Source organism: Apostichopus japonicus, chromosome 9, assembly GCF_037975245.1.
Source record: "Apostichopus japonicus isolate 1M-3 chromosome 9, ASM3797524v1, whole genome shotgun sequence".
In the NCBI taxonomy this organism is placed as follows: domain Eukaryota; kingdom Metazoa; phylum Echinodermata; class Holothuroidea; order Aspidochirotida; family Stichopodidae; genus Apostichopus; species Apostichopus japonicus.
In genome coordinates this window covers 17,657,704-17,684,525 of record NC_092569.1, presented here as the reverse complement: position 1 = coordinate 17,684,525, position 26,822 = coordinate 17,657,704, and the positions used below count along the sequence as shown (strand labels likewise).

At 34.6% G+C, this 26,822-nt stretch overlaps 3 protein-coding genes across 4 annotated transcripts in view; all 3 read right to left on the bottom strand.

Moving 5' to 3' along the window:
- Positions 1-3,950: 3,950 nt before the first annotated feature.
- LOC139974259 (fibrinogen-like protein A) overlaps positions 3,951-26,822 on the bottom strand; it is a 41,545-nt gene continuing 18,673 nt past the window's right edge. Inside the window, exon 5 of the mRNA XM_071981269.1 lies at positions 3,951-4,491. Within this exon, the coding sequence (XP_071837370.1) occupies positions 4,253-4,491 (239 nt within the window). The 3' untranslated portion in view covers positions 3,951-4,252. The remainder of the gene's footprint in view (positions 4,492-26,822) is intronic.
- LOC139974263 (fibrinogen-like protein A) lies at positions 9,173-17,555 on the bottom strand. Of its 2 annotated transcripts, none has more exons than XM_071981273.1 (5): positions 17,403-17,555; positions 14,155-14,209; positions 13,726-13,898; positions 12,953-13,223; positions 9,173-11,315 (listed from the first exon to the last, which is right to left on the bottom strand). In XM_071981273.1, exons 1-5 carry the CDS (start codon positions 17,469-17,471, stop codon positions 11,128-11,130), a joined length of 756 nt encoding a protein of 251 aa, XP_071837374.1. In that variant the 5' UTR covers positions 17,472-17,555; the 3' UTR covers positions 9,173-11,127. The 2 variants fall into 2 exon arrangements, with proteins under 2 accessions (XP_071837374.1, XP_071837375.1); XM_071981274.1 differs by having other exon boundaries at positions 13,726-13,895.
- On the bottom strand, positions 19,883-26,742 carry LOC139974260 (fibrinogen-like protein A). The gene is made up of 5 exons (XM_071981270.1): positions 26,583-26,742; positions 23,891-23,954; positions 22,667-22,836; positions 21,802-22,072; positions 19,883-20,959 (listed from the first exon to the last, which is right to left on the bottom strand). The coding sequence occupies exons 1-5, from the start codon at positions 26,655-26,657 to the stop codon at positions 20,727-20,729; spliced, it is 813 nt and encodes a 270-aa protein (XP_071837371.1). The 5' UTR covers positions 26,658-26,742; the 3' UTR covers positions 19,883-20,726.

The window sequence follows — 26,822 nt, the reverse complement described above, 5'->3', positions numbered from 1 at the left end:
TTGTTACTAATAAATTAAATGAAGTGTTTAATTATTCAATCCTGTAAAATACTACGGGTTACGTACGGGTCTTGGAGTTAGAGAGACTTGGCTTTGACCTTAAGCCTCGGGGAAGTAGTAAAGCTGTATGTGGTTAAAGCTGTATGTGGTTAACACTCGTTAACGCCGGTGCCTTTCAATAATAAGGTCCCCAGTTTGAGTCCCTACAAGATTAATATATGTCGTTCGTTTACAGAGTTGTTGACAATTGACAATTCATAATCATGGACGTTAATTATTAATCTAAGAGACTGACTTCGGTCAGCTTGTGGCTTTGATAAGCCAAAGAGGCTTCTTCGCAAGTTCCTGCTTGCAGGGGGATCTAACATACATACATACGTACATGCCTAATTACATGCATACTTGTATCTACAGGTGAATAAATTCTGGTTCTATCCTAAATCTACTAATTGTTAGCACCAATATTGTCTGAGTGTGCCTTCCGCTGAATCCCCGTATTCCACATATATTCCTTTCGGAGATTTGAGACGAAACGGAACATTTGGTGGAGGTGCCGAATTGGTACTTCCATGCATAACTTTCGTTTGGCGTTAAAATCTTCTTTGTTTAAGGTGGCAAATCATCGTGATTCTTACTTGATCGAGAAACTGGTCTCCAACAGTTCGTTAGTTTTATTCTCGGCGTGCAAACTTATCCAATATGTTTGGCGAAGTGACATTTTTCATCTTAAAAAGATCGATTCTGGATGAATTATTTGTTATGTGAGTGACTTTAGTGAACGACAAACACTAGCTGGAATAACGGCCTAGAGTTCGAGGACAAGACACCACCGTGCCCAGGGAAAGCAAACCTTGCGATTCCTTGCCTACTTTTCCAGATCTGGAACCGAACTTAATGCTCTACATATGTCATCATCAACCTTTTTACCGACAGATACCATTATTGTTTAGCCACATGGCCGTTAATTATTTGCGAAGTGCATGTTAATTTATCAAGAATAGAAATCATTTTTATAGGACTATTGTAGTTGTCAAACTGTAATGACGGAGATGTCAGTCTAGAAACATTGTAGTGTTCGACGACGTCTTTTATCACTGATATGAATATTAAATTTCGAGGATTATAGGGTATATTTCCTACTACTCCCTGAACTCAGTGATATCACACCTGCAACCATCGTCACGTCAAAAAAGTCACCAATCGGTATAGTTTTTATTTGTAGTTTAGTTCTAAATTGAAAGTGCAAATTCGCGGTCATTTGAAGACCATTGCCCTTTCTGGAATTTATACCGAGTCGCGACAATTGTTTCAACGTTGATCGATAGCAATACTCCTTGTTTGGAGAAATGTGTATGGTTCAGCACAAGTAGTATGGAAATGCGTTTGTGGTCTCTTCGGTACGGTGGTTTACAGGTTCCATTTGTTTATCGCAATACTTTAGAAATCGGTCTATACGCCATCAGTATGAAATCAAACTTTAAATACTTCAACGTTCTATTTCGTCACGGATCTGGAAAGACAACTTGCATGTTATCATCCTACTAGTTAACCATGTTTAGCGGATGTTAAATTTATGTAAATTGTTTATGTAACATTTTATGTAAAATGTTTACATTCTCCTGAAGATACGGTATATTAAAATTTAGTTTGTGAACAAGATTGGCATAACGCTGAAAGTTTGCACAGGTCGCATAAATCAGGTTACATTCCAACTATCACCCATCACACAATTTAATCTATGCGCTATACTGTAAACCACTTCATCCGAACAAGCTTATGGTATAATCTCAGGAGAGTGAGGTAACTTCCAAGTTACGGCCAGAGAGGTGCAAAAGACAGAATCTATCATGTATATTTATTATAAATAATTATTGCCTTACAATTATTACTACTACGAAATTAGGGATACTTGCAATTGTTCTGTTTTTAAAAACACACACAAACTAAAAATTACATTTGGTAGGTTTGAACCTTAGAAGTCTGTTAAAGATAGGTTGTTCTAGTACCAGTTTATCATACATTTTCTTATTGAGTTTTGGTAATGTTACGCGAATATTATTGAGACAGATGAGAATCTGATCTCAAGTGAGAATATAAATTTAATTCTATAGAATAATGAAGATATTGTCGATCTGATTACGAAGTCGGCAAGATGCGAAAGAAGATACTTTGGAAATATGAATGGTATGATAGTGTACAATGAATCGTGGTTATCATGTGCAAATCTACTTTTTTCTCCCGCCGTTAATTTCTGAGTGTGCCTCGCGCTGTATGCCAGTATTCCATAAATATTCCTTTCGGAGATTCGGTACGTAACGGAACACTAAACATTACTGTAAACAAAATAGTTTGTTTTATATTAGCGATTCCTCTTTTCGGGATTTTTGTTGTTAGCCCTGTTGAGATCTGAAGATGGGCAAAAGTCTAACGTATCGTCATTCCATTCAACAGTAGGGATAGAGATCCATTTATACTTTAAAATATTGTTTACTAATAGCTAAGCAACAGTTCGAAATACCGTCCTTTTACTTTCATGCCTTTTAATACCAACCTAAGATTTATCAGAGACATGAATCGATTGATATTTGTGAAGTTGTAGTCGTTAGTTTTGGCAATAAAAGGAGGGCTTTCCAGGAGTAAAATAAGGGTGTAGAGTGTTATCAATATGCAGTATAGTGTAGCCAGAGGCTAGAAAATGAATTGTGTATCCACCTATTAAAATGATGCATCGTTATCTGCCTGATCGGCCTTATGTATCGGTTCAATGTAACCAGGGAGTTGTTCCATAACTACTCCCTGATGTAACGTGCTGACTTCGATTTGGGGTCTTGTCATTGGTCTATCCGAGGACGAGAAGGGCGACATTGCAAAGGTACGGTGCGTTGTAATATTCAATAACGTTGTAAACAACTACAATTTAACAGCACAAAATATGAATGGAAGAAACAATGCTAGGCAGTCAAGCGATTAAATAGGAAGCCATCAGAGTATACCAATATAAACAAGGTTTCTGTTAATAGTTGTCTTTCTCAAATATGAGCAGTTGGAATGCAGAATAAGTGAGGGAAGGGTACAGATTTACTTCGTAGGTGGTAATATAGTCATTGAAGTCGCTCCGTTCACTCTTAATATCTTAGAAAATTAAAATTCAACTTAATACCAACTACATGATAATTAATCGCTGTTGCGCAACCTGCGGTGAGGATGAGCTGGATATTAAATCACTCTCAAATGGAATCATGCTACCCCCACCCCTACCACCATCCTCAACAGTTATACAATACCATGTGAATGAATAGCGAGTTTAATTTAAAGGTAAAGTATCAATAGATTCTGATTGAAAGCTAGTAAGAAGTCTGCGTCCATTGTGTCCATTGATGATGCAAGAACGGAAGGTTTCATCATCTTGTGATAATGTTTTTCTTCAAGGTGAGTTTCAATCGCATTGCAAACGTACAAGCCTGAAATAACACAAACCCTCTCCCTCAAAAAGACATAAAGACTGCCAAATCTCTCGCAATATTTAATAAAATGTTTAAAACACATCTTTTTAGTTTTTCTACGTGATTTTGTCACTTTTATATACTCGTGGTTAAATCTAGACTGTTACTTTTGTATAACTCTATGTTATGTGCTTATCCTTTGTTTTGTTTTGTTTAGGTTTGTCTCGTGTTTTAACATTTTTGTGTTCGTATTTTACATACTGTTTAATTTTCGTTTATGTGTTTTCTAGACTTTTATTCCTTTGATTTCTCTGTCTTTTTGTTTCTATTTGTTTTAGGTTTTGTAAATCGCCTAGAGGCCTTTTAGAATTTGGCGCTATAAATAAGAACTTATATATTATTATAATTATTATGAAAGCCTTAATCTGATGCCAATTGTAAAAGTATGATTTATTTTTAATAGAGTAGTCTACTTTAAAAACATGTTTTAATAACAAGAAGAATATGTTCTTTAAATTTACGATACAATTTTATTATCTTCATTAAATAATAAGCATGAGTCTGGTTAGACATTAAGCAAACTAAAGCGAACTGCTGTTATAAAACACACATATTCTTTGACGTCTTTATGCATAGTAGAACTGAATTAAGAACCATCGATGAAGGCTTCTGCATCTACGTTTATTTTCCAAAATGAGCTTTGACGTCAGTTTAGTAAAATCATGTTCACCAATTTAAATTGCTTTTCAGTTGCTTCCATGTAAAGTCGATCTTCATACAGCTGTGTTGACCTTTTTTTCTTTTCTTCTTTATTCAACTGGACGTATCTTCATCTCTATATATTGAATGTTGTAATTACCTCCGGGAAAGTTATTCCAATATGGACCAGTACTCCATGGATAATTGGGATAAGTGTAAGAGCAGTAACTTGGACTGCCTTTATACCACCAACCATTATAACCACTAGCACAGTTGGCAGAATAAAGGTCATTGTCGCGATCTATTGTTGTGAAAGCCATTCCTTTGTTGTAAGGCAAAGCATCGTAACCTACAATAAAATAAAAGAACGAAATTGATTAGAAATGTTAATTAATTATACGCTGTGTTAACATGTAAGGAATCAAATGAATATTAAAACATAGGGCTAATGTATATGTTTTTTTAAATGTTTATTTTCTTATTAAGGACAAATAAACGGCTGAAATTGCATTATTTTCTCGTTTATCAAGATATGCTATTCTTCGAAGAGATAGTCTACTATTATAATGTTGTATACCATATATAATCGGAACTGGATATGCTTTGCTGACTTTAAGAATGTACATTTCTGATAACTAAGTTTGCAATTGGGTCCTTTCCAATTTCATATTATACCGTATGTTGCACTGTAATAAAGTTTGGCAAATATTTTGCATAGCACTGGAAACCTATTGACTTTATTTTACTTGTTTTGTGGCAAACGTTTACTCTAATTTTTTTGGTTGGATAAGTGCGTATTTATCGTGTGTATTTGACTTGTTTGGGGCAAAGGTTTACCCAAATTTGGTTGAATACTTACGTCCCCAATATTTTGCCAACATAATGTGGTTGTATGTAACGATATAAGTAATACTGGCTAGTTTTGGACGATGATTGTCAAATTTCAAAATACCGAAGAAAGCCAATGTACTATATGTAACGTGACGTTCGTATCTTGCAGTAACACATCTTTGACTTAGTATTTACAATATCAGTGATTAATCCTATTATAATGTTGTATACCATATATAACCGCAACTGCATATTTTTTGTTGACTTTAAGAATGTACATTTCTGATAATTAAGTTTGCAATTGGGTCATTTCCAATTTCATATTATACCGTATTCTGCATGTAGTAACAGAATAAAGCACTAAAGTGTTTCTTAGTACCACCAATTTGTAAAACAAAGCCTTTTGATGATTCTGACTGAATATCGTTGTTAATTTGAAATGGTTATATCCAAAACACATCAAGAGCGAAACAAACACAGAAGTCTTGATGTTAAACGTCAAGAGGCAATTTGTTTTCAGTTAGTAGGTTTTCTTATGACTAGTTTTGAGAGAATTGGTCATCACAATAATTGTGTTAATAAGAGTTCTATATCTCCTTGTTCTTTAACTAAATCTTTAAAAATGCTGTCTGAAATAACGACTTGGTAACTTGTTTAACCATGTATCTTTGATAAATGATAAGAGGTTAAAAATTGGTGGACAAGAGTATTTGCGAATTACTGACACTATATTCGTTAGTTTAAACTTAAAATCAAACAAGAAAAAATTCATTGGATTATTTTAAAATGTATCATAATTTATACTTCATACGTCGGTGTAAGTTGATTGGTGCTCTGCGTTGTTAAAGATATGATAAACTTCAAAACCAAACTGCATCGAAATGTCACCTGCTCTATCATGGTGACTAATTATAGGTGATCGATATGAGGTTAGATCGGAAAATCTATGTATGTGCCAGGAAATCGAGAATATACCTCTCAGACTCACTGGAATCATGGGCTTATGCATTTTGCTTCAAAGTGGCATCCAAAATACACCGTACTATAACGTCGTAATGCAGTAAAAGAGTCGTTGTAGGGAATGATTACACAATTATACCAAACCTGTGGTCACAAGAGGAAGTATATAGGGTCTGTTTCCAAGAACTTGAACACCGCGATACGTTTTCTCGTTAACTTGAGTGCGGTTCAAAAAAGGTTGTTTTTGGGGCAATTTAAAGGCTATGTAGGCCTACTTGTAAGCATTATACGTCGGGAAAAGGAAATTTGGGTATATATTCTAAACTTATGCCCAATACAAGACTACGTTAGATCTAAGCCCGGTCATATTTATTTGGTTTCTTTCTACTTCTTCTTTTTTCTTTGGTTTGGGGTGGCTGGGGGGTGGGTGGCGGGGTGGGGAGAGCAACAATGTGTCTGCTGATTGTCAGGGGAATGGTCTGACGGCCGGTCCCGAGGTATTACCATTCCTATGCGGAATTTGTGTTCTAGTAATGAAACTTAGATGCAATATGGTGCTACCATTTCCATCATCGTAACTAGAGTAGCCTATGTATTGAAGTTTTTACTTTAGCGCACAATAAATGTATAATATATTTACCGGGGACAAGTGTTTAGACGATTTGCTTGAGCTATTAGAAGTAAACTATTTGGAAGGGGATCTGGACTCCCCCCCTTACCCCCCCTACCCCCCCTGTGAATCCCTCCCCTCACACACATGCAAATTCTGGTGCATGCATTCACCCTTCAAGTCAGCGCACCATAAATCAGTCGGTGATAACAATCCAACACGTAGCCAGGATTTCCGAGTTGGAGGTCACCACTGACAATTTCGGAGTATCCTACCCTGCTCATTTCCTGTATCTTGTGAACGGTATTATACACATGGTGATAAGGGTGCGGGAGGGGTACAGTAGCCTACGTAGTCTGTACGCGGCCGGGGGTGGTTCAGTTCTCATTAACTGGAGCCGACTGGGAGAAGTTGGGATAATTATTATTATTATGATTATGATTATGATTATGATGACTATTATTATAATTATTATTATAATTATTATTATTATTATTATTATTATTATTATTATTATTATTATTATTATTATTATTATTATTATTATTATTATTATTATTATTATTATTATTATTATTATTATTATTATTATTATTATTATTATTATTATTATTATTATTATTATTATTATTATTATTATTATTATGTTGGTGGATTATTAACCTCATCCCACCCCAAGTTTTGTCGCCCTCACCAGTAGTCGACTTCCTCTAAAACAGATCCCGCTTTTCGTTCAATTATATTTGAAAACTAATTACTTTACTTAATTAAGGCGTCGATTTAGTCAAGAGTCTCATGACATACGTGGTAATATTCTATACAAGTTTATACTTTGATTTAATGCATAATATCATTGGCGAAATTTTTATGCGTTTTAAAAGAGGGCGCTATATATAATCAAGAAAGGCGTGTTGATCATTTGCAGTTATTCTGTTGACAGTAATTACGCTTCCAACATAATCAAATTGCACCCTCAAATGACCAATGCAGAACAAGTTGAACAAAAAAACAATGCAATGTGTCATGGCCTGTTCTATGGGAACCTTTGTGAATATATTGTTTTCTTCAAAGTGCATTTTGATGGTAATTTCAATGGAATGTATTATAAAGCAATGATAGGTGTCGGGGGGGGGGGAGGGGCAGCGACGTTGTAGCAGTCTGTCAGCCTAAGAAATGTAGACGTAACATAGAAACAGAGAGGAAGATTTTTGGAACTATTCACACCTCCTTTTTACTTCTTCACATTTTTTTATCTCTTACGTTAATGTGTACTTTGAGAGCGACACGTATACAGCCGAATACATTTGGCAGCAGACTCTAAATTATACACAAGCAGGCCTTTTGTTTATATTTGTGAGAAATAACAACAAAATTTGTTTCACGGAAGGAAATTTAACCGGAATTCTTCTATCTTTATTTTTTTCTATTTTTTTTTTTTTTTGCTGCAAATTTGGAATGTATGTATATAGTTCACGAGAGAGTATATTCAACGGGTATTTTCAGTTTGGTTATATCAATTAAAAACACTATCAACTTTATACTGTTATAAATCGAGCTATAACGCATATATATGCTGCTTTTATTTTCCAAACTTATGAACATTTATTTATCGATCGGCACATAGGCCTTCTTTATTGCATGTAAGTACAGTAGTAGCTTGCACAGGATTTAGGAAATGCCACAGGCGACTTTTTTAGAATTATATAAAAGGTGGAAATGTGATCATGGGCCATGGGGTGGTAGAAGCTGACACCCATGGCTGCCAAACAATCACCGAGGAAGAGAGTGGGGCACAACGTCGAGGGAAGTGGTGCATGTGACCTTAATAGAGGGCGGGAAGGGGTGAGGAAGGGGACCGCCGCGTAGGTTCAAACCTGGCAAGAAAATAGATCCTATGCATTGGCGTAGGAAGCGTTCAAATATTTTACTTTTTCTCAAAAACTCTCGACATTTCAATATGCAGAATCAAAGTTGTCTACGTTTATCTCAAACTTCCGATGACGATTTTCTGGAAGCATCGGCTATTATAATAAACATTTTCGAATCGCCACGATAATAATGACTATCATATCGAACGTTTTATGTCAAAACTCTCATCTCAAAATTACTAGTTCTATCTTGAATTTTTTTGTTTTCACATCTATCCTCCAAGATTATATCATATCGCTAATATTTCGGCTGAATCATTGAAACCGTTACGTTTTATTTAAAAAAGAAAATCAGCTATTTTAATCTCAAAATATCCCCTTTGCTGTAATTTTCGAATTAGGGGGTAATACTAAATATACGATATATATATATATATATATATATATATATATATATATATATATATATATATATCTATATCTGTATATGTATATCTATGTATTAAATATACGATGGATTGGCAATTAGTAAAGTAGGGTTTCGAAGGTAACTATATACCGTATAACGAAATGGTGGCATGATGCTACAATAGGCCTAATGTTGAAATATCGAAGTTTCAAGGAAACTTTGATTATAATACTGATTTTTTTTTGTCCTCTGTACCCTCTTATTCCGAAGAAAAGCAGTTGACGTGTTAATCATTTATTCAAAATTAAAAAAGGAAAGGAAAATCGATAAAATAAAAATACTCCGTAATATGGAAGCATGAGTCAGACATCTGTTTCATTTCACTTCTTTGTTATAGTTTGACATAATAATACAAGATGCCGGGAAAAGGAGTATCAGGTGCGTATCCAGGGGGGGCGTTGGGGGCGCGCGCCCCCCGGGTAAGGAAAAGAGGAGAGAAAAAAGAGAAGAAAAAAGGGAAAAGGAGGGGGGAAAAAAAGAAAAGGAGGAGAGGAAGGAAGGGAAAAGAAAAAGAAAAAAGAGAGAAAAAGGAAAAAAGGAGGGAGTAGAAGATAGCCAAGACCTCGGGAAGAGAAAGAGGAACAGTCATAGTTAAAGCGCTGATCCCTATAATATACACAGGGTAGCCAGTGACAGATCAAGGATTACGGAGGGGGTGTGCGCCTCACCCTACCCCTTACACCGACAACTCCATTTTTGACGTTTCCATTTTTCCTCTCTCACTAATGTATCTATATAAATACTATATATGGTCTATCATAACGCGTGTGTGTGTATGGACGCCTTAAACAATTGTGCTATATGGAACCAACTGTGGCTGGTCTTGAACTCGACCGAGTCGTCGGGGTACATGACGCATTTCGGGAAGGGGGCGACCGCCCCCCCCCCCCCCCCGAGCAAATTTTCTTTATGACATCGCTAGTAATTTCAAAATAGACAATGCTTAGATGCAACTTACAAGGCCTGGGAAGTGTCATTTCCAGCAATCTGGGAGGCATTTTCGGCCAAAATTTTTCTTGTATACGCTTCGCGCCAACCCATGGTGGCGCTTCGCTTAGATAGTTTGCCTACAGGCTTCGCCCCTCCCTTGGCAATTACTCGCTACACGCCTGTTCGAATTTGTAAAGCAAAGAGCAGATATAACATCATATCAGTGAGCATTGAAATGCATGTTCCACGATGAACAGCCTCAAAAACTGTCTATGTGTGTAGTTAATAGGCGTAGGAGCCCAATTGGATTTGGGGGCTGTAATGACTTGCCCGAAAAAAAAGCCAACATTTTTCGCGCGCTTAGCGCGCGTTCAACATATCGATGCCAATATAATATAAGCAAGCATCGGTCATTACAGTGCATGGCATCGTGTACCTTACGGTCCGTGAAAGTTGCACAGTATACCGCTGGATGCTATGTAAACAACCAAATGTGTTATGTAGATGGAGAAAAATCATACAGATCCATTTATGTCAAAACTCTCTTTTACAGTAGTAATGTCGGCCAAGCTTACAACTTTTTTTTAATTACCAAGGAGATCATTTTTAAGCTATTCATTGCTATTTATTTTTCTTTCAGTAGGTGCCTGAAAAAGATGGGGAAAAATTTGGTTGCGGGGGGGGGGGGGAGGGGGGCTGGAGCCACCGCCAGCTGATTGAATTTTGTGCAACATTATGGGTATGTTTTGAAGTGATTTTATTCACGAGAAATGTGAATTTTCAAATTCTCAACAAATAATGGGCTTAAAACCTTGAAAAGTGGGGCTTTCGGATATTGTGGGCCGTGACGTAGAATCACCTACAAAAGCAATTATCCATAGGACATGCAATGAGGTCGAACATGATGTGTGACTGGTGACAATCTTCAAAAGGTTATGGATGGAAAAAAACTTTTGGGAAATACTTGGTTCTCAGGCAAAAGTGTAAATCTGGTTGGTCATTTTCAAGCCCGAGAAGTGCTATTTCCGGTGATCTGGGGGGTATCAAAACCAGAAATTTTCTTGTACGCTGCGCGCCAACCGATGGTGGCGCTCCGCTTAGATAGTAATTCGCGCCCCCCGGGTTAGAAAATCCTGGATACGCGCCTGAGTATTATACCTTTATATATTTTACACATGTCACTGTTCGTTTTTTTTTTTCAGCATTGTAACAGATTGAGATTGTAATCTGGTATTGGGCTACATTCTGATCGCTTTAAACGGGACGAATCTTCATCTCTACGTACTGGATGTTGCGATATCCACCTGGAAAGTTGTACTAAAGAGGGCGATCACTCCAAGGATAATTCGGTGCAGCGTTATAACAATAATAGCTGTTGACTTCGCTCCCAAAGAACCACCACCCATTAGCATGACGACTGCCACAGTGATAAGAGGAATAGCCGTCGTTGTCTCGATCTCTGGTTGAAAATGACTGCCCTCTGTGAGGATCCATGGCGTCGTGACCTGTATTGAATGAGATAATAGAAGTCAATTGTGAGACGAAGGGATCCACTGGGAATAATATTTATGGGGTTTATGACAGTGGCATAGCCAGCATTCTATTGTTAGGGGGGCAAGATTTGTCTTAAGGAGGGCAACCCCGTGATGGTTGATGGTAGGAATTACCAAGAAACATATATGTAGTGGGCAAATGGCCAAATTATTGGCGCTTATTCTGTATGATGATATATTGGTCAACGGTGTCCGTATGTGGGTATGATGAAGGCCCAAAATGTATAATATCTCGGTCTGATTACCAAGTTATGACCTTATATGAAGTATGAACATGTGCCCTGAGGTATGAATACTTGTGATAAGAACTCGAAAAATGTAAAATATAAGTATTTTGAATACATCCCTGGATTTCCTTGGGGGGGGGGGGGGGGTGCAAGATTGTAGCACAACAAAAAATCCACTGGTTCATGACCGTAGAGACATTCAGCATATATCTAAGCATATACTTTTATACCGACGAGTAATAATTTAATATACTTTCTACAACTATTGAAATTAATATTATATAGGTAACATTATACTTTAACAGACGAACGACCAGTGGTTACAAATATAAACACTGTGCCGTTCGGTAGTTTGTATTATGTGTTTTAGGTCAATATTCTTTATTTGACGTATATTTTTGTATTTATCCCTGTTTCCGTATTTGTTTTGATTGTTAATTCATACATTTAATATATTTTAAATTCATTAATGTTATTAAGTGGTCTATATATGATGCACGGGTATAGTATGTTAGCGTGTTTTTTTCTTTTTACAATTGTTTAATATTGTGTTTGATGTCACCCTCTGTTCAACTTGGTATTGCATATACCACTCAATGGTGACAATGTGACCCCGTGTTATTTAGAACACGCCCTCTCTTTCTATGTGATAGTATTACGAATTTATTTGAATGCAATGATTGTGATAACCCTAATCTTCGGTTTTATTATAGTTAATTCGTATTTTATGGACCAACATTCAAGAGAAAAAAACTGCCCGAAACACCTTTTTATTGTGGAAACAACTATTGATCTAATCTTTAGCTGCAGCACCTAAACATTTCATATTGTAAAGCTAATATAAGTATGCTAACTATTTTTTTTCCTCAAATATATACAGTTCGCTGTACATCTGCTACTATTGAATTATATTCTTACCGTAATATTGAAAGCTTCCTTTGCAGCAACAGTTACACTAGGCCTATATAATAAGATATAAACGCAGAATTGTGCGAATAACTACTTTTAAACTTTTATTTGAGGTTGAAAAAGGGTGTCTGTAGAGTCCCTAATTTCTTGGGTAATGAAGCTAGGCTGTTTCTGCCAAAAAATAAGAAGTCCAAGGCAGCTATTTGGAGGTGGGGGGGGGGGGGGGGCTACAACTGGCAAAATAAAATAAAATAATGTAAATGAAGCATTGTTATCATGCAAATCTAAAGTTATAAACAGTTAAAGATCGGGGTTTCCCCCAGCAACGTGGAATAACTTTGTCATCCCAGTCGTTAGTGTTCAATTATAGAGCACCGGAATATCCATTTAACTTCATTTGTGTATTACTATTAGTTTATTTTTGTTCTCGTCAATTATGTAGGAGTTACTTACCTACTGTACTTGAAGAATCGTATTCACCGAGACCAACCAACTTATATTTAGTACCTTCATCACTGACACGGAAAAGATTGTACTTTGCAAAGTAAGGGTCATCGCTATTGGAAACAAAGTCAATTCGTAGTTCGTAGTCCTTTTGATTTGTAATGTAGGCCAGTTTTTCGTTACCGAGCCAGAATTCTCGATGTAGAAACCCAAATCCTTGTTTGTAGTCGTTCCAGTCTCGATTAAAATCAACCCCGCCGTCCATTCGACGCTGAATTACCTGAGTGTTATTTTAAAAGTAAGGTAATAATAACGTTCATCGTTTATATGAAAATGTATCCACGTCCCTTCTTAAATTTCTTCATAAATTTCACAATTCCTCCACATGTATATAGGCCTTGATTTATTTATTTTAAGCAACGCTTTTACTTTGTTCAAATATATGTCTCATTTATCGCTCAAGGTTTCAAAACTACATTCATACGAATGAGGCGAGTTTTATCATTCCAGCGGATTTTTAAGATAAAACTATCAAACCTATTTTAAACTGCTATATCATCAAAACAAATATAAAAATGCAAAACGCTCTTTACTTTATCGATTATTGCTTATTGTCATTTAGTTTCATAAGCTTCATACACAATTAAGAATAAAAATACTTCAATTAAAAACACATCATGCATTTTTTGAATGAATGAATTATTAAAAGCCTTCAGAATAGATACGATCGCAAAGCATTATCAAACGAAAACGCAGCTTTCGTAATAATTCACGTAACGTACCATCCAGCCGCCGTCATCTACAGTGTTGTTACAATACACAGCAAACGGTTCCATATATGAGTCTGGTTGTATGAGGTAGACCCCGTCAGAAGATTCCTCATCACATTGTTCAAAGACTTCCTTACAATCTCTCGGGTAGTCAGGTTGTTGGTAGAAGAAATACGAGGCATCTGCTGAGGATAAAATAGTAAGTGCAACATAGCCAGATAACGTCTTAATCCTTCACAAACTATAAGTGCAGTTATAACGTATGTACTTAGCTGGTTCATCGAACCGATTCGCATAAAAAAACGTGACAAATAATTGATACTAGATGTTTACCAGGTAAATCTGGCGTTTTGCTATGGTACAATGATCGTAACATACTATATTGAACCATTAACATATCATTATGAAATAAAATAAAGAAACGTTGAACTGTTTTCTTACCTGCATCGTGTGAACTTCTCCTATTTCTCGTTGAGTCACCATTTTGTTGTAAATTCTGTATGATAAAGTATGAATATGTATAGGGTAAATTAAGAGCGGTAAACGGCTCTGTAATTATCTATAATTGCCCCCCAAAAATAGGAGAAAAAAGCTTAAGCAAAGCTGGGAAATTTAAATGGTGACCTCATGATGGTATAGGTTCCGTGCTCTACCATCTGAACTTCCTAGCCCTTGGTAGGTGTTAATCCATTTCATGGGTGGGGACGGGAGCAGAGGGGATGATAGTCATAAGTTTCGGTACCTTGGGTATACTTGTTTACAGGTATCAAACTAGTAACCGGGTATGACCCGTGTGTCATTCTCGAGTGTTGGTTTCTATATATGCCACCCGCAAAGTTACAGTTATGAAGAAAATTCAAGATATATTGAATAGTGTTTTATATAGTTTCAATAAGTAAATCAATCCCGAAAAACTGACTGGGAAATAATAACCAATATTTCTTCAGAGTAAAAGCTCAATAAGAATAACAGTTACTAATATTTTGAACGAAAAGAACTGATTAAAGTGGAAAATAATCATTTATAAGGAAAGATAAAATGGTTTGTTAAACAGGTATCAACCTTGTTACCAGGTATCAACCGTGTGTAATTCTCGAGTGTTGGTTTCTATATGCCACCCGGAAAATTGCGGTAATGAAGAAAATTCAAGATATATTAAATAGTATTTTATATAGTTTCAATAAGTAAATAAATCACGAAAAGCTGAAAGGAAAATAGTAACCACTATTTCTTTAGTGTAAAATCTTAATAAGAATAACAGTTACTAAAGACTTTGAATGGTTTGTTAAACAGCCTTTGATTCGTTGAGAATGCTTCGGATGTATTTGCTTTTAACTTTGATAGAGCTATCTACATATATAAGGTGACCTATGGAAATATATATAGCTAAAATATATCGTCAAAGAACATACAGATCGCATTAAATTTCAAAAACAAGACTTGAAGTTTGATCCTTTTATATTGGTTGTAAATAAAGTATTCAAATGAATATCTCAGCTCACGTACATGTCTTTCAAGCCTGCGTACTTATGGTTTTACTTTGATTGCTTGCAATTCCTAGAAGGCTTATACGATTTGCAGGAACTTGCAAATTATACTTGAAAACTTTACAATTTTTACGAAAGAAAAATGGTGGTTAAAATATCGACGGCCAATCATTAAGCAATGTACCACTCGACAAATATTCCATTTTACATACTAATAATATCCTAAGATATAAGAAAATTTGGCATAGAAAGCAGAGCAAACCATAGAAGAGCTTAGATCGAACATCATTCCTCAGAACAAGGTATTATCTTTCTATATCCCGGTTTACGTCCACAAGTCTATTATTGTCTTTATACAGTAAATATAAAGTATGTTGCGGAAAACACGTTTGAATACGATATGCAAAACTACTTGTTTATACTGTTACCCTATAATGTACCGCAATAAAACCAACAAAAATAGCATCTAGACAAAAAGAACAGTAATATTATTTTACATTTAAAACTAAAAAGGATGATGTGTATACTGAAGTAAAAAAGGAACCATTTCTTAAATGTTTGTACTACATTACGATTTTGCATATTTTGAAATAAACTATAAATGAAATACTTTGTAATAATCACGGTTAATTATGAAGTTTTTTGTTTTAGTGTTTATTCTTGCCTATTAGCGTTGAATTTTACCATTGTACATCAATATATTAAACCACGCAGAAAATGCTAATGTTTTATAATTATTTCTAAATATTACACACAAAAAAGTTATTTGAATGTCAGCTAATGAACTCATATACCTATCTCAGTTTCTAGATACAAGTCAGATATTCATAACTTACAATGAGGAATCCAATATCACTATGGCCAATTAAATATTTAATCTTATGTCAAAAATTCGTAAATCTAAGAAATGATTATAACACGATTACTTTGCAAATAGACTACAGTAAATAGTAAGTGATACAGTTATTGTCCCCCTCATTCGGACAGTTTTTCTTCACCTTAAGTTTCGGCAGACAGTATTACTTTAAACGGTATCTACATAGTGCATTAAATAAACAAATAAGGTGAGGCAGACATGTACTCTTTAAGTATATATATATATATATATATATATATATATATATATATATATATATATATATATATATATATATATATATATATATATATATATATATCATATTTAAATATACATTTTGATCGATTGTTTGTTCGTTTTAGAATGAGAGATACCTCTCCAAATCGAGTTAATTGAAATATGGTGCTATATCAATTAATAATAGAAAAATAAATTGAATTTAGAAAATGTTCATATTTCAACAACTATGTCATTTTAGTATGAAACTGTACTTTTGCCCGCTCACGGTCGGTTAACTTTGTTTAGCGTATATAACATTTATGGTGAAATTATCAGACACAGTCTATTGTATACAATGAACTATATGATACAAATAACCATGCACCGTTTGCCGAGAATCACCGTGTATGTTGCTAACGAATGAAATATGAATTGATTTCATGTATGAAATCAGATATCTTATGGACATCATCTTGAAAATTTCAAAGTAGCAGCAATTGTAAAATTAAGATTGAGAAATTGCTTCTAGCCTGTTAACTTGTTTATCTTTCGAGAAATGGACAATATTGAATTCTGAAATGATGATATTAGCATGATACGATTTGATTGATTTTTTACTTAATAGTATACAATTACTTACGAGTTGAGATTTTTGTAAATATTATGCATGGTGAAATTAATGAAAATGTTAGCTTGTGTTTTTGTATGATTTCTCAAAAATTATAGCTTTATAAGCTTATAATTGTATTTGTTTTTAATGGTATTTCCCTCAGCTATATTCTTTAAGTCTCTTGTTTAGGTGCACCTCTATTAATGACATGACTAAATATGTATACCTAAATTTGGCTAACTTTCTTAGAAGTGACCCATTATGTTTTAAAGAAAGAGAGAAAATGGCAGAGTTTCATCTTTATGACGAACACAAATAAAATTAATGAAAAAAGATTTCCAAGGAAAGGCATTTAATTGCTTGAAATTAAGCTGATTTTAATTATCTTGACCAGCTTTTAACTTAGTTTTCGTGAGCTTCTTTTGAACGATCTGAAAGTGCAAAATGTATGGTGGCAGTAAAATTTGAAAAGACTTTACGTTAAAAGAAATGTATTTTAAGTGAAAAGACTTACCATGTCATTCGCTGAAACTTGAGTACCTGCCACTAAGGCGCCAATAACAAGAAAGAAAATCATTTTCATCTTCCCAAGGTGTCCTGGTTACTATATATGCTTTCAGGGTAACAGCTCAAGATGAAATGATACTATTATCGTAAATCTTGTCGATAGAAGTTAACCCTTGAATGACATGTTTATTAATATATACATGGCTTCCTAACAACCGTAGTGGAGAAGATCCATTTTGTACCATTGACCTCATTTTCTAAAGATTGTAGATTATAGCAGGAAAATTTAACGCCTTCAACGTTGTCATGTTTTATAGACAGCTGTACACGAATAATATGTTTTGTATTATATTTGTGACCGTCTAGTGTCTATCTAATGATATATCCCTTTCTAGCCCAGTCAACAAGACTCTTTATGAGTCAAGGCCTCTATTGCAGGGGGATATGTGAACAGTTTGAATTAACCCAATTATGTTTAAATTAATTTCCATTGACTTGAATTGACCAGTTATGTGGTTTCCGATGTTGAGCTTTGAAACACCATGTCCTTATTTGAAAAATATTGTGCCTTATTGTGCTATATTGTGTATAAGTTCCTTATCATGTTCTTGAAGAGACAAGAATCTCTTAAATGGATATCGTAAAAAACATTGTGATAAGATTAATTCAAAAAGTGCTTGCAACATATGGATCTAATATAATTCAATTTACTGGTATCATATACAACTAGTTCTTTAAACTACTCTAATTCCAAGTTAAAAAGGCATCAGTGCATTAAAAGACAGAAATAATAAAATAAAACCTCATATGATTGGACATAGTTATGCTTCTTGTGAATAATATCTTCTCACTATCAAACAGCTGTCTGAGTGTAAGCTCAGTAATTTGTACACAGTAACAACGCTTTCAGACATCTAACTCGGGTGACATGTGATCCATCAACTTCACTAATCAATGTTTATTAAAACTTAAAAAAAAATCATCAGGGATATATTATTATACATGCCTACAGTTCCTTAATAACATCAACCTAACCACAAACCTCTGAACCCTCTCTGTAAACTCCTTTAAAGTCTTTGCAACCTGAACTCACCTTGTCCGGCATATGAAAATGGTCAGGTAAATTCATCTAAGCAATTCCTTTATATGAAGTTTAGGGAGTTAATTCATAACAGTAACTAGTTGCGGGGTTTCAAGCTATTTTACGTGGAATGGCTTTGTGAACACACAAGTGGCCAGTGCGGTATCCAGGAATTTCAATAAGGGCGCAACTTAATGGCCGTACTGGGGGGAGGGAGTTCTAATGGAGAGGGTGTGCCTCCACCCCTCTGAGACATGTTTGCTCTGAGAAGAGGGCTTAAATGGAACGTTTGCTATCAATTTCATAATTCAACTGAATGGCCGTACTTGGGGAGGGTCTTAATGGGAAGAGTTTGCTTCTTAAAGGGCTTAGATGGAACCTTTTTCTTAAGTATATTCATGTACTAGAGATTGCCATTGATTGTAACAAAGAATCCAAGAAACCCAACATGATTTGTGCAACAAGGTTAAATATATTTTGGAATAAATAAAACATGAACAATATATGATCTTATTATTAAATTATTCAGCAGGGAAACCCTTTGTTAAATTAAAATGAAAATATCAGAATTGACACGTTTTTAGAGAATTGGTCAACACGTTTTCCCTATACAGAAAGGGTTACCAGATAGATGTACGTATTTTAAGTAGCTGCTCGCCTCACAGACCGGTCAGCTCCCGTTCATTTCATAAACACATAACATACTCATCCGCTCAGACGAACTCTTCGGTTTACAAGTCATGCTGTTATTGTAGTAAAACATGTATCCTTTATTACAGACAAAATTTGTAATGTTATTGAATCAATTCCAATAGGACAAAACTTAGTAAAACAGATCAGACCGAATAAAATGCCATTTTGCAATACTGATTGTGATGTAGCGTCGTTATTTGGATAGAGTAACGCTACAGGTGAGGCGCTTCGACCATGATACAACTCTCACGCAGCGAAAATTCATCGATTTAAGAGTAAAATGTATAATATTAAGAAAATTTGCCGGTCCTCGTCTTTCTGTAGGTGCCAATAAGGGTGCCGGTGTGGGAGGGGGGGGGGGTCTGTAACCGCCACTGTGCGGTGCCTGACAAACAACGAATAAAACATGGTCTTCAAAAGTTATAACCGATAATAATTGTCTAAGTCTAACATGTGTGAGGTTGATCTGCTGGATGTTCGGTCACCGTCATGAATGTTACATGTGAAGTGGTGTCTCTGCTTGTTTTACTTGATTATGGCTGACCAGGATATAAACTAAATGCTTATCTAATGTATTTTACTCTCTTGAATGGCATTTTGATTATGCGTTATGGACCTCATAAAAATTAAATGTGACCAGAAAACAAAACAAAAAAACGAAGTAACATTCAACTTTATTTCGTTTATTAGATTAGAAAGTTACATGATAATATGAAAATGATCCTTCGAAAATTATATTTCATATTATTGGGGATATCATATGACATTATCTATTTATGGATTCCCTCTTTGATTTTCATAATCTCAACCGTACCACAAACGGAACATAGCCTAACGGAACGTTAGGAATTACTAATGACCTAAGTGCTGTAGTCCACCTGATAATTTTAATCTGTATTTGTTTTCAAAGGAGAAACAAGCAATAATTTGTTGTAACTATAGTTTAAGCAGTATCAATACAAATTTGAGAAGTATATGACAAATATTGAGTTTTTGAAAGAAAACTTCTGTGTTCAGATTTTACAAGTTCAAAGTATTATCTTACAAATTATTTTGATGTAGACCAAATGTTGAATTTACTGATATTCACATACAAGACGTGATTTGTTTTTCTTTTAAAACTGAGGTCTAAGCTTCCTTTTTCTACCCAAACCCATGTATCTAGTTGAAAGAAGACAGATTTGTGTAACTTCGACACCTTTTAAGTCGTACTTTATGGCCATCAGGTTTCAAATGTCACCTAAACGTAAGCGAGAAAGGATTTGTGACTAGCACGTATTTTCGGTATTATTTATTAGTAGCATGGGATTGATATAGCACATAATATTACATTAAACAAACTTAAATGAGAGAAGAAGTACTGAGGGGAACGGTGGCTTAAGGTATTTTACAAAACAAATTCCATGCTCAGTAAACAAATCTGAGCACAACTAACTGAGTAAATTTTTTTTTCTGTGTTAATTCTGTGTAAACCTGTGTTCAATCTTTTAAAAGTCAAGAACGTGTTCATCGCACTGTCAGTTCATTTCACCAGCCACTGTTTTCGATCCTTCTACCTTACAGCAATGGTCGTATCTTCATATCTATGTAACGAATGTTATTGTTTCCACCTGGGAAATGCAGCCAGTATGGTGAATCACCCCAAGGTAAATTTGGGTAGGCCCAAGAGCAAGAATCAAACCACCAACCATTTCTATGAAGATCAGCACAGTGAGATGAAGAATGACGGTCATTGTCACGATCTCTGGTAGAGAATGGCATTCCTCTGTTGTATCTGAAGGCATCGTGACCTGTGAAGAAGGATCAACTCAAATGTAAAAAAAAAATCTCTAGTAGTAGTTTCTTTAGTGATGTGCGAGAAAAATGGGAATCAAATAATATAACTCATGTAAAACTTTTCATTACATTATTTAAAACAGAAGCAAAAATATACCTTTTCTTGCGACACGGCTTAAGATAATCATATATGACGTAAAATTACATGAAAACAAATGACGGATGATAATGATCACAAGGTGTTTGATCTCTTGAGATTTAAAGACATATGTAACAGGGAGAGAATGTGAGAACAACGGAGCAGTATGGGATAGGGAGATCGAGAACCGCCCGCAGCACGAACCACATTTTCCAGTTCCCGGGTATTATATGGATCGTTTCCTTAATTCGGGTTATAACATATTGTTGTCATTACGTTAATTAGGTTGAGTGTATTGTGCAATAAGCTCGATTATCTTGGCAAGGAACGGAATAAGAGGGGTGGTTGTGTTATTCTAATTTACTAATGTTTAGGCTAAACCTTCTGTATTCATTCTATCATGCAGTCTACATCATAAATTTACAGTGGTTATATTGTGAGTATTAATGTAAGTCACTATGCAATGTTTCAAAATACAAAATGTGACACGTTAAGACAGGAATTGATCCACATCCTGAGTTTGTTTATTTATTCGGAAGTCGAAGCTATTTAGTGAAAGATATGTCGCTATTACGTATATATATATATATATATATATATATATATATATATATATATATATATATATATATATATATATATATATATATATATATATATATATATATATATATATATATATATATGTATATATATATATATATATTATTAACCCACCTACTGTACTGAACGCATCATAGTCACCAAGCCCAATAAGTCGGTACATTGACTCTTCGTCACTCAGTCGAAATAAGTTGTACTTTGCAAAGTATGGTTCTCCTGTCTTGGACACAAAATCTATTCGGAGCTCATGGTCTCTTTGATTGGTGATGTAACTAAGCTTCTCGTTACCCAGCCAAAATTCGCGATGTAAAAAACCAAAGCCTTGTTTGTAGTCGTTCCAGTCTCGATTGAAGTCGACACCGCCATCTAAACGACGTTGCAAAACCTTAAATATGAAAAAAATAATTTGACAGTAATCATATATGTAAAAGCGCATGTACGGTTGCAAGCGCATGCACGGTTGCACCAATAATATTCGTTTGCATAATTAGATGTCTTTATGTAATTTCTAGAATTGTAATTGCCTAAGAACGCTTGAAAATACAACATACTTGCTAAACAATGTAAAATACCCTTGATACAAAACGAAGAAATAATATTTGACGGTCTTTGATTTCCAAGGACCGAATAGATAAAAACCGAAGCAATTAAGATTCAATAAAGTTCAATAAACGTTAGTGCTAATGCGACTTATGATGGTATTATAAAACATATCCGGCAAAATTATAGAAAGGAACCAAAGGAGCAAATTCTCCACCTTTTACTCCTCCTCTTTCTTTCAACCTCTCACTTTACCACTCTCTCTCTCTCTATATCTCTCTCTCTAAATCTCTATCGTCTCAGTGACGTGGGGTAGAGTTCCTTTCCGAATACATTAACAAAATGCTGCATATCTAACAATCATCTTCGATTTTCGTTATGTAGGAAAGTATTCCCAACAGCTTTTCGAGTTAACGGACCAGAACGACATTTTACTTACTATCCAATTTCCCGAGTCTAGAGTATTGTTACAATAAACTTCAAACGGTTCCGGATATCCATCTGGTTGTATAAAGTGAACACCATTGGGAGAATTGTCTACACATTTCTGGAAGACTTCGTGACAATCTTTGGGGTATTCTGGCTTTTGGTAGAAGACATAGGGTGAATCTGTGTTAAGAGGAAGAAAGGATAGGTTAAATGTTTAGTTAATCATACGGAATTAAACAGAAGCAACAATACTTTTCTTGGTTTGCGTCTAAACGGGCCCTTAAGATCATTCAGATTTCCCAACTATTTTTTTCTCTGGAGGGGGGGGGGGGGGAGGGAGCTGTGTCTGAGAGGGGTGAAAAATATGCCTTTCATTGTCACCTTTTGCCATCCGGCAACCTTAATGGAGGATCACTTGAAACGTTATTTCATTTTCTTTCGATTCGTTTAAACGTGTTTTAAGTAACCTCTATAAATAAAAGAGATTATAGATAGCACACTCAAGTTTGTTCTAAGCATTTCTTTTCATTTTATATTGTTTCAATCAACAAAAGGTGATGTGTTGAAAAGTGAAGTTGAAATCTTAGATAATGGTCAAAACTTAACTTTCAAAGAGAACCAAAACAAACGAAGAGATATAAAGTAGAAATTGCTGAAGTAAATTAAACCAAATTTCGATTATAGATATCTCCAGAAAATTGTCAAAATTTTGACTGAGAGGAAATTGCTAAAATGTTTCGAAATAAATATATGTTATACAAATTTCAATTGAACCAAAGGTTGTATCTTCAAAACTTAGATTTCGATTGGGAAATCCCCAATTGCACCCACACAGCCACATTTCAAACGGATTCTACGCCACTGGCCACAAATCCCTTCCCCTCCCCCACTCCCCTTGTGGTAAGGTGTGGCACCGCCGGTATCATAATTCTCTTGTCGTCGGAACTGTCCGATTTAATCCTCCACAAACGGCGCCAAGTTTTTATACAACAACTGAAACCACTTTGGATACTGGCCAGATAAAAATAAAACTCTCTCGTACGAATGTGTATTTCTGGCGCAGATCGTTAGGCTTTATGCGTTATAGGAAATAGTTAAGGTTGCTTCGTATTTTCAAAAGAAAAGTGGAAATGTACTGTATAGGCTACATAATAAAGTTTGAAATCTGAATAATTAAACATTCGAAATTTTAGAGACCATGATGAAGCTCGTTATTTTGTTTTGTAATTCATACCTTCGTCTGAACTTCTGGTCTGCTTGAGTAACACCTCATTTTGTTCATTATCTGCTTGCGTGACCTGTACAATTGAATGATATCAACCAATTATATATTTTTGTTTATGAATAATATAGGTTTACCTACATAATTATGTGGACATGTACTGTGCGGCTGGCTATGGCATGAATAAGATAGTCAAACCTCACAGTAACTACATGACAGTGATGGTCTTTCACAGCCATTACTGTCAAAACAAGCTGTAAGCATGTATGTTTAGTTTTTGACAAAAAACATACAAAAACTAATAATTCATTGATATACATTGTATGTAATATAAAAGTGAGGTCTTTTATAAAGAGGAGTTACTTTTAACTTCATCCTAGTATTTCGCACACTATATTTATATTTTAAGTAATAACAATTAAATCAATAGATAAATATCCTGCAATCACAGGTGTCTATAAAACTCAAGCGAAATGAATTCAAACGTACCGGCTTTCATTATTGTCCAATCAGAACGTTCGTTAATAATATAATGAATATTCGGTAACCAGCAGCTTCATGTAAAATAACATGATTTCTCTCATTCAATCATACCTCAAGAAATATTGTCAGTGGTTTCTCAGTGAAGTCCACATGACGTCCGACAAGATTTGCAAGCTGATTTTTTTGCTAGAAAAAATTCCCATATTTCATTATCGTGTTTCATTATATATCATTTTTTCCCGGTACACTTGATTCAATAGTCGCGTATATTTGATGCAATAAAATGTTCATGTAACTCAGTAAGTTAAGAATCCACAGTACTGAAGATTCTTATTTGCAAATCATGATAAGCTTCAATTAAAACGGTACTGCTCTGTATACTTAGTAGGTAAGCGGCTAACTAATATACAAACAATGATATTTCAAGAGTCCATATTAGAAATTCAAATGTGCGAGGGACATGAAATATAAATATGTTAGGTCGTCGATGACACCATTATATAGATATATGTAACGTTTTCGTTTACATTTTGCGAAAATTTAAAATTTAAAATGTATTATATTTGAGGTGTCAGACTCAGTTATAAATGATAAAAAATTTCTGTATTTGTGTTGTAAAATCAAATAAATAATTGCATGTAAATGTGCGATGTTAACTATACCAATAGAAACCAGCTTTAGCTATTGCTGTTAACGTAAAAACATTCACAATACAACGTAGACTAGTCTCTTACCTTGCTAAGGCCCATTCCAAACAGCAAAATGTAATATCAAAGAAAATCAATTTTGTTGTAGCGAGTGCTTAGTTATACTATATAAAATACAAAAAAGCTTAGATGCCTTGTTTTTCTACTATTACACTACTATTATACTATATTTACTATTAATCGAGAGTAGTATATCTAAGATAGGTCTGTGAAAAATGTAAACTCATCAAGGCAAGAAAAAATCAAAATAAGAACAACCATATAGCAATGTACTTTTACCCTAAAAATGCTTCTTAGCCAAACCAATGCGGGCAGTTCCCACAATTCTTGTTTGTCCATTATGAAAGTATTTCGAAATATAAATAACTGTGTAATGAAATGACCAATATTCTTGTACCTTGTAAAAAGTATATTTTATGAATATCACAATTTTCATTTTAACCCAGGGAAACAATGCAGACACACAGTTCCCCCTTATTTAAGCTACAGTGCAAATTGAAGTTGCCAATTTCTTGTAGAACGGTCAGCACACTTCTTTATCGTTAAGGGAAATTTGTTTGTACATATATATATATATATATATATATATATATATATATATATATATATATATATATAAACTATGTCACTTTAAACCTTACAAACTCATACCAGGAACAATGGAATAAGTTATAATGATAGAATGGAACCATAGAACATTACATGGAACTTGCGAGGCACACACATTGCTCGATTTGATTAAATCGTTGCAACCAAATAAGATTTTAGATTGAGCGGTAACAGTATGTTTAACTTTATTAAGATTTGAACATGATGATACAACATTAAAACAAAAAACAAAAAGTTATCGTCACTTTATAAACAGCTGTTTGAGTTAAGCTTTATTTTCGAACTATATTTATTTCACTTACAGGTGTTTTGTTATTTCGAGCAACTCGTATCAAGGCTGCAGTATTTTTAATTTGTCTGTTACGCGTATCAGTACATAACAAATGTATGTGGAGTGAATTAAAAAGAACTTTAACTAAATCTCATTTTTGATGATGTGTTTGAAGAAGGTAAGTTAGGTCTTTTTGTTTAAATTGGATGACATCTTAGTGTAAGTAAAACTTCGTGGGGTTGGGACAGCTATCTTATAATTTGACAATTTTGAAACGATGTTTAACAAAACCAACTTGAAGTCATATTAGTTGTACCATTTTAAGACAACAATGTACATGTAAGTATTATCCATGTAGTCAAAATAAAAGTCCTTATGAAGATCACATGTAAAACTGTCATAGTAGCTTATTAAAAAGCCTTTCGAAAGATTGATAAATTGCCCTGTATTTATAGTAGGTTTACTAGCAATGAAGTAAAATTACTTCAGAATCAATTGTCAATTATCAAATTTGAAACTTTTGAAACACAACAACCAAGTGTTACTGTTCTATGAAGGAAACCTCTTTTCAAATTACACTAGAGATTACTTTGACATTATTAGAAAAGGTACAAATTAAGGAAAATGAACTTACCGCTTCATCAGTTGCTATCGCTTGAATGTCGTGGAAAACTACCGCGGTTACAGATAATAGCACGATCAACTTCATTTTGAGTTCAGCTCTTTCCACAACGATAGCTCATGGAAGAATGAATCTTTTGATTTAGAAACCCCTCACAATAAAAAGGAAACACATTGTGAAAGGTTATTTGTTACCGAAGCATCGAAGATCCACCAGCCTCGAATCGACGGACTCTGGTAATGGGTTTAGTCC

Excerpts from the sequence above, each read along its gene's own strand:
- LOC139974263 (XM_071981273.1), bottom strand. The coding sequence starts at position 17,471 with ATGAAAATGATTTTCTTTCTTGTTATTGGCGCCTTAGTGGCAGGTACT. Across the intron at positions 13,224-13,725 it reads TAGATGACGGCGGCTGGATG|GTAATTCAGCGTCGAATGGA; the intron begins GTACGTTACGTG and ends AATAACACTCAG. Across the intron at positions 11,316-12,952 it reads CGATTCTTCAAGTACAGTAG|GTCACGACGCCATGGATCCT; the intron begins GTAAGTAACTCC and ends CATTCAATACAG.
- LOC139974260 (XM_071981270.1), bottom strand. The coding sequence starts at position 26,657 with ATGAAGTTGATCGTGCTATTATCTGTAACCGCGGTAGTTTTCCACGAC. Across the intron at positions 22,073-22,666 it reads TAGACTCGGGAAATTGGATA|GTTTTGCAACGTCGTTTAGA; the intron begins GTAAGTAAAATG and ends TTCATATTTAAG. Across the intron at positions 20,960-21,801 it reads TGATGCGTTCAGTACAGTAG|GTCACGATGCCTTCAGATAC; the intron begins GTGGGTTAATAA and ends CCTTCTTCACAG.